Raw genomic sequence first — 10,102 nt, forward strand, 5'->3', positions numbered from 1 at the left:
TTCCTGTTCAGCAAACTTTCCAAGGAGAAATGAGCACATGTGACCAGTGATGGACAAGGCCAGAAGTAAAACTGGGCAAAGCAAGTAATATGAATTTTACCTTTGTACAGTAGGCTAGTTTCTGCACATACTCTGTTTATCCAGGCAAGCAAGAAGCATTACCTGAATTCAAGGACACATTTCAACCAAGCAAAAATAGTCAAAGTGTGGGCAGGACCAGTAAAGGGCATGGCCTGGGAAGAAGGGTCATGATCTCAGGACAGTCCCACAGATCAGATTTAAGAAGTCTGGAGGGCTGTATTTGACACTCGCCCCCCTGGCCTGCACCCTGTTTTCCCTGAAATAGAAGTTATGGGGAAATGTAGTCCTTTGTTGTTGTTGTTTTGCTGATAGGATTGAGATAATACAAAGTGCTTGTTTTACAATCAAGAACATGGAATTTACTCTTAAAAAAAGAAATCTGGCCAGGATCCAGGTGAATATCCATAAATTGATCTGCATTAGCAACCCAACCTAAGGGAATACTTGTATTCACTCATTTTTGTAATCATACAAGAGGCTCATCTGGAATGCTAACGTAATACGAATATTCCATTTGAGAGCTCAACAATCTTGCCAGGTATTAAATATACGGGGGACGGGGAAAATCACTTTGGAAGCCAATTTGGACAGAACTGCAGGAAATATTGATAAAGTCTAGGTGAATTCTACTTTTTGCAATTCAGGAAGAACACTGTCTGAGAGATTCTCCCCTTCATCTATAGCAGCTTTCGGAATAAATGGAACTGGGGGGGGGGATGTTACACAGAACTGTACATCTGAAAATACGCAGATCACTCTATTTATGTCTCCATCCATGTAGTAAGGGTTAAAAAAAAATATTGTGTCCATTATGTCCCTAACAGATCAACCCATATAATGCAGTCTATTACTGAACCAACTTATATTCTGCTGAAGTGTTGGGGTATTTTTAAGGATCCAGATGTATTGATGCCTGTGGGCCTAGTTGCAAGCATTCAAAACTGCAGAAGAATGAATACTCTTGATGGAGCCTGACAAAGCCATAGTCACCAAACCATAAAGAGATTGTCTGGCATATTTTGTGGCCTTTAAGGGGCTTGACAAACCACCTGGCTTCCTTTGTTTTGAACACCTTAGTTCAGCTTTTCACTCCTTTGGGCCAGAAAAGGTTTGCTTAAGTATGGAAAGAATACGAGATTGCGTTCTTCCTGAACTTGTCTCAACAGGAAGCATAGAATCATTGTTGGCACTGCCATACATTAATTCAGCTGCAGAGTGTTACATTATAATCGTTTTTCTCCTGAAATGAGTGAAAAATCTCTTTTGGCTTTATTGCAATATGTCCACACGAGGTATTAATCTCTGTAAGATGAAAATCAATGTTGTCACCAAACTGTCCATCCCATTTATTATTTTAAACTGCAGTTTGCTTTTATAATGTACCCTGAATCACAAGCAGTACAAGCAATAAAGTATTGTCATTTAATTTCAGGAGTTAAACCAGCTTATAGTGGGGTTTTTTAGTTTCTACAAATAGAAGGCCCAGACTGAAGGAACATGCCCACCAGCAAATGGAGGGCATGTGCCACTCAACTTACCTCCATCTTGCTGAATCACTGCACTCTACTGGAATAGAGAGGGGGAAGAGCATGGCAGTCAGGTCAGCGAGGTGCAGACACACCAGCGGAGCCAATCCCGTGTCCTGCCAGCACATTTACAAGATGTCAACCTCACTTCCACCACAACTGTCCTGGCATCCTGCAGCTACTCAGTCATATACAGGTCAGGTGAACTGAGCAACCCCATCCCACCATCCATTACTGAATGGGCCATAACTTTATTTAAAGCAACACTTCAGTAGAAAACCGAGACACAGAGGACTAAGTATGCAAAAATACACTGTGAAAACAGGAGATTCCAGATTGACAGCTGACCAGCAGTGTTAATTTGAAACCATTATATTTCATAAGTACAGTGGAACCTTGGTTCCCGAACTAATCCATTCCGGGAGTCTGTTCGATTCCCGAAACAGTTTCAACAAAGGTGCGGCTTCTGATTGGCTGCAGCAGCATCCTGCAGCCAATCAGAAGCTGCGCTGGGCGTTTGGCTTCCAAAGAATGTTCAAAAACTGGAACAATTACTTCTGGTTTCCGTTCATTCGGTAGCCAGAACGTTCGACTCCCAAGGCATTCAGGAACCACTGTAAAAAGAAGGCACTTGCTAGACAGGAACACTTATTTAGGCTTTTCCACATGATCAAACAAAGCATTCCCCAATTACATTTTATTTACCACATGCCTTTATTAATTATTATTAATCATAATTTGTAACCTGCCCTTCAGCATGAGGTCCCAGGGTAAGTCATAACCATGTAAAATACCATATTATTGTGGCCTGACTGCACAGGTTAGGAAGGAGGTGGCGTAACCTTGACACTGGGAGATGGACATTTTTGTCCACTTCTCCATCTAATGATGCTGAACAGTGGAGGGTTCAGAGCAGACAAAAGCAAGTACTTTACATGCTGGACTAGATAGGCCTTTGGTCTGATCTAGCAGGTTTCTTATGTTCTTATAAAACTTGCTAGATATGCAGCTTAGCAAGGGGGAAGGGAAAATCTCCAAAGAGCTTTTTTGAAAAGATCCACAAACTGACAGGGAACAGGGTGAACCTTGCTACTCATTTCTAAAAAATAAATTTTCCTGGATGAACACTCTAGCATAGGAGTTGCCCAGTAGGGGAATACAAACAACAGAAGTTGGGGGAGGTGGTATTTTGTTTTTATGCTTTCAAAGCGATGCTTGCAGAAAAGAGGGTTCCATTGCTCATCACATGCATCAGTGACATTCACCTTGCTTGCCACAACGTGTTGATTACACTGTAAACTGACCACACAAAGCACTTCTAGCCCCACCTCTATGACCTAAGAGAACAGAGAGTAGAAAGAAACTGCCCAGGTTTCTTCGCAATTTTCTGGCGCACATCGGAGCAGGTGGAGAGTAGCACCTGACAAATGCTCAGGATAAAGCATGAAATCCCCTAAAGACCTGGGAGGATATTAAATTCTGATTTAATACCCAATATCGCAAGCCCTTGGTGCACACAAGTCAATGGGAAGGTTTGCAGATTAAAGTGCTTAGCAAAAGTCACTTTTTAGTAGTTCAGTTCCCCCACCCCTGCCACATCAGTAGGCATGAGATGAGCAGTTATAAGATTAATAATACCTCAGTTATGATCAGGAAATGTTTATAGAGATGAACAATAATGGAGAAGAGCAGAGAAGGCTAGATAATATTGTTTGGGGAAGTCAAAGTTTTCCTTATAAGGCTACATTGCTTGAGCTCAGGTTTTTAACAGCATCAATAATATTGCATTACCAAGCTCCACAGACTGAATGCATCACACCCAGTCCCTAAACGAATTTTCCATTGAGGCATATTCAAAAGGCACAATAAGACCATCTGCCTATAAATATGCCCCGATTCTGGTTCCTTTCTGTCCTTGCAATCTCTTGATTTTCTGCAGTTTTTAAATGTACAGCTTTTGAAGCAAGTGGCCTTGCTATTACAGTATAGTGGCATGTGCTCCCCAGTTGCCCAAAGACATATTTGCAATATCTGGTTCACTTACAGATAAACAACTACACAGTGGCACCAACTCCAGGGGGCTCTGGGGGCCGGGCACCACAAATTATTTTTTGCTATGGGTGCCCGGCCAATCTGCTGCTTTGCATCAGATCCCCAGAGGGATGCACCCTAGAATATCTCCAGCCTTCAGCTAGTCTTAGCCTGCTCCCTCTGCCTTTGCCCTCACAGTATAAACCATAGTATTGTTGCACGCCACTCCAATCTCCAAGTGGTGTGATATTCCAGGGGTTCCAGTCAGATGCTTACCCAGGGTTTATGCTTCCTTTGGAAATGAGGCACAGAAAAGACTGTGGTGTCTTTATGATTTATGGTTTATTTACACATAGATACAACCTGAGCCTATGATGGTGGGCTTCACAGCCTTAACATCTCCAAAGAGTCTTGTTTCTCCCATAGCCGCAGCCTTGGATTTAAACAGACATCGAACATTGTTCAGCCGGTCACATTGCTGCAATTTCTAGAACTCTTTGGGGAAAACCATGACAATTTTACTTCTATTCAACCAATGTAGGTTTGTAGTGTAGAGCTGTCTCAGTTCAATAGCACTGAATAATTCTTTACCAGAGGGCTTTTAGCACAGCCACCCTTTTAAAAAGTTAATTCAATAATTTCGTTTTGATGAACCGTTTCATCTTGATTTTAACCCTTTCTTTTTTCAAATCTTTCATCTTTGTTGCTATAGAACCCTGTTAATGTTCCCTACCAGGGCCGGCTCTAGGTAGAGTCCCGGTGGCACGGAGCGATCTCCACCCCTCAGCGCCAGGGCGCACGACCTGCTCGAGACTGCCCTGTTCCCTACTCTGGAATGTTCGTGTTTATTTTAGGCATGATGAAATCATTTCACTGCTGACTGTTCATCTCAGTCCATGAAGCTGCTAAATATCTGATCTGAAAGGAAGCCTGACAGAATTCATACAGCATGCAAAAAAATTTTTTGCCAACCTAACAATTCTAGGTCCTAATTCCAGACAACACTTTATGGCACACTTGGAGAAACAAAAACAAAATAAAATCCCAGGTTTCACCTCAGTTGAATCTCCAATTAAGTTATTGCTCATTTTCTCCTGCAAGCTGTTCTCTGCCTGTGATTAAAAGTGTGTATAACAGAGATTTAAGAACCTTGCCCAGTTTTGCTTATCTATTAAGGCACAAAGGTGCCTTACCAGTAGTTGCTCAGGTTTTGTTTGTTGTTGTTTTTAAGCATTTGAGCAGAACAGTTTAACTCCTTAGCAGCCAAAAAGGTATATCAGGGAACAGAAACCAAATGAATGGTATTTTTGTAGAAAAGCTTTCTGAAGCATGGAAATAACGTTTAGACCTTGATTAATGAGATTACCAAAGGAAAGAGAGGAAGAGAGGGCATGTGTGTCACATTTATTCTGTCTCTTTTTGTATCAAACATGCTGTAAAGACCAAAAGTAGGTACAAACATATAAAGAGAAATGTTCAATTTTAGTCCATTATTCAAAGGACAGTAAAGAAACCAGCAGGGTATAAAAATGAATTATGATTTCTTTCACTTCAGAGTTACTGGATGTTCAAATCTAGTAAAAAGCATTTTTATATTAAAAAAAATTATCATTTAATAAAATTGTGTGGATGATCCAGTCTTTTTCCTTCTTTGGATTTTCCTATACTGTCTGGTTCATGAATACATTAAAAACCAGGATAGCAGGTGCAAAGGCAGACAAGGCTTTCATACATTTGCCATTTCAGTAGAAGAGGGGATTCTTGCCAGGTTGTCATGCAAAGAGGTGAAAAGCTGCTCCAGCTGATTTGCCCTCGTCTATCATAATATTAAAGGTACAGAACACCTGTCCAGTTTGCATCTGGTCACTCTACTAAAAATATCATTATGTTGCTTGCGAAAGGAAGTCAGCTACATCATTACCAAAATAGTATCTTTTCTGAACAGAAAGTTTCCCAGTTTAATTCTTGTCTAAACAGATAGTCGCAATCATACTGGTTGGATTTATGTTAGTAGTTGCCAGGTTACTTGTAGCAAAAGGGTGTGAACAACTGTTCACTGGAAGCATGGCATCAAAAATTATGATGCTTAGAAGTGAAAGAAAAGCTTGCCTCATTATCATATGAGACTAATCAGGAAAACCAGAACCAGACACATTTTTCCCCTTTACTATTTGGCATAGTTTTATGCAACTAAAAAGGAGGGAGGCTGCCACCATCGTATCTCCACAGTACATTTACCTTACAAAGGGTACATTTGTTCAAGAATGTTTGGCACCACCACCTTCCCCAACCTGGAGCCCTCCAGATGGACTATACCTCCAATGATAGCTAGGGCTGATGGGGGTTGTAGTCCAAAGTATCTGAAGGGCATTTGGGTGGGAAGGTTGTGCTAAACATTCTTGAACAGGTCTACTCTTTGTAAGATAAATTGACTGTACTTTCCAATAAAAGCAATAAGATGTCTGCTGATTTTGCTTGTGTATTTGTGTTTTGTGAAACAACCAAAAACAATGAACTGAATAATTTTTCATCTATGTTTATGATACTGTTTATGAAATGAGTGTTCCTTGCATAAACCATGGCTTCCTAGGACCTAGGGGAACCTACACAAGCCCCTCCATCAATCTCAGCCCTTACAGAAATGCTGAGTATTTATTCTGAGGTTTGGAACTTCTCAAGTTGATTTTTTTGTGTGTCTTATTTAAACATGATGTCATGTTCTGCAGTGTACAATTCACAAGTGTACCCTCTGCCATGACTAATCTACAGTTAAAGGCTTGCTCTTCTAAAAATCTCATTGCTGTAGATTGAAATGGACTTGCATTTTATGTATTTTCCATAGATCCTTCAGCGCTTTATGAAAAAAATGAAAGCAAATTTTTGCTGGACAGTTTCCAGAGAATCATTTATAGTCAACTCAACAAGAAGTCAGTAAATACCACAAGATTAGAGTTTATACATTTTGCACATAGCAGGATTAATACTGGACCCATGACAAACACTTTAAAAGTACTATGAACTTATCATGGAAGCTGTACAATGATATAGGTCAGGGGTCCCCAAACTTTTTCAGCCGGGGGCCGGTCCACCGCCCTCAGACCCTTCGCTGGGCCGGACTATATTTTTTGGGGGTGGGGGGGAGCCGAAATCCTATGCACATTGAACATATTGCATTTGGTGCACAAAAAACAGAAAAACAATACAATATTTAAATTTAAAATAATGATTTTAATCAACACAAAATAATATTTTAAATAAAACAACACCATACAATATTTAAATTAAAGAATGATTGTAATCAACAAAAACTTCAATGGGAAGAATGGGAAGAATGGGCCTGCTTTTGGCTGATGAGATGGTCTATATCTGGTTCCATATTGGTCACTGCTAGTCTTAGCAAGTGATGTAAGTGTTCATCTGTCAGTCTTGATCTCGTGGGAGATTTCAGATGTTTCATCCTAGAGAAAGTTTGCTCGCAGACATATGTGCTGCCAAAGACCGTTGCAAATCTGAGTGCATGGTTTCTGATGTTTGGATATGTCTCTGAGGGGAGAGATGCGTAGAAATCTGCAAGGCTGCTTGTCTTGAATGCGTCTTTCAAAGCATCACAAGTTTGCAGTTCAATCAATTCCATTTGGTGAATGGGATCTGCAGTGTCAATGTCCACACAAAAAGGGTTTCGGAAAAGATGTATGTCCTTTTCATGGATGTGAAGCTCCTTAAATCTTGTTTGGAACTCCTTTTGCAGACTCTCCACTAAATCCACACATGCTTCTTTTGGGAATGGAACTGTTGGATTTCCCAATGACCGGTTTTGAGTTGTGGGGAGATGAAAAAAGTTTTTCTCCTTCACATGTCTAACAATTAAGTCTAATTTCCCTTGGAACGCTTTCACATGTGCAAACATTTCACCAATGAGCTTCCCCTTTCCTTGCAATTGAATATTGAAACTGTTCAGTAGCTCGGTTATGTCAGTCAGAAAGGCAAGCAGCCATTTCCATTCGTCATCTTGGAGCTCTGGCACTTCTCTGTCTTTCATCAGCATAAAATCATAAACTTGAGGAAGTAATTCGTAGAAACGTTTTAAAACTCTTCCTCGACTCAGCCAACGGACCTCTGTGTGGTATGGTAGATCTTCATGCTCAACATTTAACTCTGACAGAAATTCTTGAAACTGCCTGTGGTTAAGTGCATGAGCTCTAATGAAGTTCACACAGGACACCACAGTTTTCATGACTGCGTCCAACTTCAGCGATCTTTTGCAACACAGCACTTGTTGGTGGATAAGGCAGTGTATTGCTATTGGATGTGGCTGATTGTGTCTGTCCATCTCTTGGTTGATGCGTGCAACCACTCCTCTTGTACGCCCCACCATGCTAGGAGCACCATCTGTTGTGATACTGGCAAGTTTAGCCCAGTCCAACTTCAAATCATGGATAGTTTGCTGAACTTTTGCAAAGATATCCTCTCCAGTCGTTGTTCCCTTGATGCTTTGCAGTGCAGCAAGCTCTTCTGTGAATTCAAACTTTTCATTTGTTCCACGGATGAAAATTAGGAGTTGCGCAGAATCACGGATATCTGTGCTTTCGTCCAGTGCCAGCGAGAAGTAACGAAGCTTTTCTGAGGAATTTTGCAAAAGTTCATGCAAATTTCCCCCCATTTCTTCAATCCTACGAGTCACTGTGCTTCCAGAAAGACTCAATGTGGAAAACAATTCAGTCTTCTCCGGACACATCTCTTTGGAGGCTGTAAGAATACATTCTTTAACAAATTCTCCCTCTACAAAGGGTTTTCCATTGCGGGCTATAAGCCTGGAAATCTGAAAACTTGCTCGCAAAGACGAAATGTTCTCCTGCTTCCGCTTCACAAACACATTTTGTTGAGCTGTCAAGGCAGTTTTCAGTCTCGCTATTTCATCTTTTCTTAATTGTCCTGTCAAAGAAGAATATCTATCCTTGTGGTGAGTATTGTAGTGTCGTTGGATATTGAATTGCTTGAAGACAGACACCGTGTCGTGGCAAATAAGACAAACGCCTCTTTCTTTGTATTGGGTGAAAAAGTAGTCGTATGTCCACTGTTCGTTGAAAACTCTGCACTCGGAGTCCACTTTTCTTTTACGTGACATGATTTCCTATGGATGGAAAATTGGTGTCAGTAAAATACCAATAAACTTAGAAGAGCAAGAAAAATGATAATGGCAACAACTGATTATTTGCCATCACCCTAACTATTTTATAACCATTCAGGGCTGTCTTAAGAGAAAGCAAAGCAGCGAATAAAATAAAATATATGTGTATTCTAGGCCCGTCTCTGAAAACTAACTATGCATTGCTAAACTAACACATTATTTCCACTCTGTACTGAGTTAATCCCTGTGCATGAAAATGTGCATAAAAATGTGCACTGGATATGGCCAAGGGCCATTCCACTGTGCTTGCTTACCTGGTGCCTTGGCGTTTCTCTCTGGGTGGGCAGCAGAGAGAGAGAGAGTCTCCTCTTTTTAAAAGGTGGAAGGACTGATGGGACGAAGAAGCTGGGGGTGAGGCCTGTGGGAAAGAGAGAAAACAGCTAAGCAGGAAAGAAAGGGGAACATTAGTCAATTCTGAAGATCTCAGATTTCAAGGCTGCAACTTTAAGTTCATTTCTCAATAAGAAATTTCTTCTCAATTCAGGGGGACATACTTATGAAAAAATATACATTTGGCAAAGCAGAAAGTGGTTTGTACAAGAGAGAACAGCTCTACAGGGCTTGGCCCTTCTAGAACCAAACAAGTGACTTTTAACATGAAGAAAGCGAGAAAATACACAAAGCATCTTTTGACAGATGCGCCTACCCGTACCCAAAAGCTTCGCACTGCCGGAATCTCAGAAGAAGGAACTCCTGTTCCAAACCTGGGCTGGAACTCCCAAAGGAAGCCTGGAAACAAGCAATGGGAGAAAACTGGTTAGAGATGAGGTGGCATGGGGTAATTAATAACAGTTGTCTGCTGTGTCTGTGCTTGATGGGTGGTAACAATGCTAAGGCTTGCTTCATGCATGTATCCATTCATGTTGGTGCTGGCCACAACTCAGGCATGTGGAGGAGCTCCCCACGGAAAAACCACAGATGTGGCTTGAGTATATGTAAGCCAAGTCTAATGCAACACCCTCCCCCTGCCACACTTGAAAGGAAAGGGAAATGGTGTGCTCAAAGAGGGCTGGTGAGGAGGACATCAGGGGAAGGTTCGTGGGTCGGTGGTGGTTAGAGAACATACATTGCATTTCCATGCAGAACTGGGAGAGGCCTCCCCCTGAAACCCTGAAGAGCTGGGCTGACAAAACTGGGCTAGATAAATAGTCTGATTCAGCATAAAGAAGCTTCTGTGCAACTTGCAGGAAATTGAGAACCTTGTTCATAAAGTGGCAAGTCAAGAGTTGCAAAGAAGCATCTTTTCACTAACTCCCTTTGAGGGTATATATGTGGC

The 10,102-nt window shown here is 41.3% G+C and overlaps 1 protein-coding gene across 2 annotated transcripts; it reads right to left on the reverse strand.

The window, feature by feature from the left end:
- Positions 1–6,883: 6,883 nt before the first annotated feature.
- On the reverse strand, positions 6,884–9,841 carry LOC132591997 (general transcription factor II-I repeat domain-containing protein 2-like). 2 transcript variants are annotated; one of them, XM_060273575.1, is made up of 3 exons: positions 9,479–9,841; positions 9,081–9,184; positions 6,884–8,769 (listed from the first exon to the last, which is right to left on the reverse strand). In XM_060273575.1, the coding sequence occupies exon 3, from the start codon at positions 8,761–8,763 to the stop codon at positions 6,949–6,951; it is 1,815 nt and encodes a 604-aa protein (XP_060129558.1). In that variant the 5' UTR covers positions 8,764–8,769; positions 9,081–9,184; positions 9,479–9,841; the 3' UTR covers positions 6,884–6,948. The 2 variants fall into 2 exon arrangements, with proteins under 2 accessions (XP_060129558.1, XP_060129559.1); XM_060273576.1 differs by lacking the exon at positions 9,479–9,841 and having other exon boundaries at positions 9,081–9,416.
- Between the last annotated feature and the right edge of the window lie 261 nt (positions 9,842–10,102).

Source organism: Zootoca vivipara, chromosome 4, assembly GCF_963506605.1.
Source record: "Zootoca vivipara chromosome 4, rZooViv1.1, whole genome shotgun sequence".
NCBI classification, from domain to species: domain Eukaryota; kingdom Metazoa; phylum Chordata; class Lepidosauria; order Squamata; family Lacertidae; genus Zootoca; species Zootoca vivipara.

Excerpts from the sequence above, each read along its gene's own strand:
- LOC132591997 (XM_060273575.1), bottom strand. The coding sequence starts at position 8,763 with ATGTCACGTAAAAGAAAAGTGGACTCCGAGTGCAGAGTTTTCAACGAA.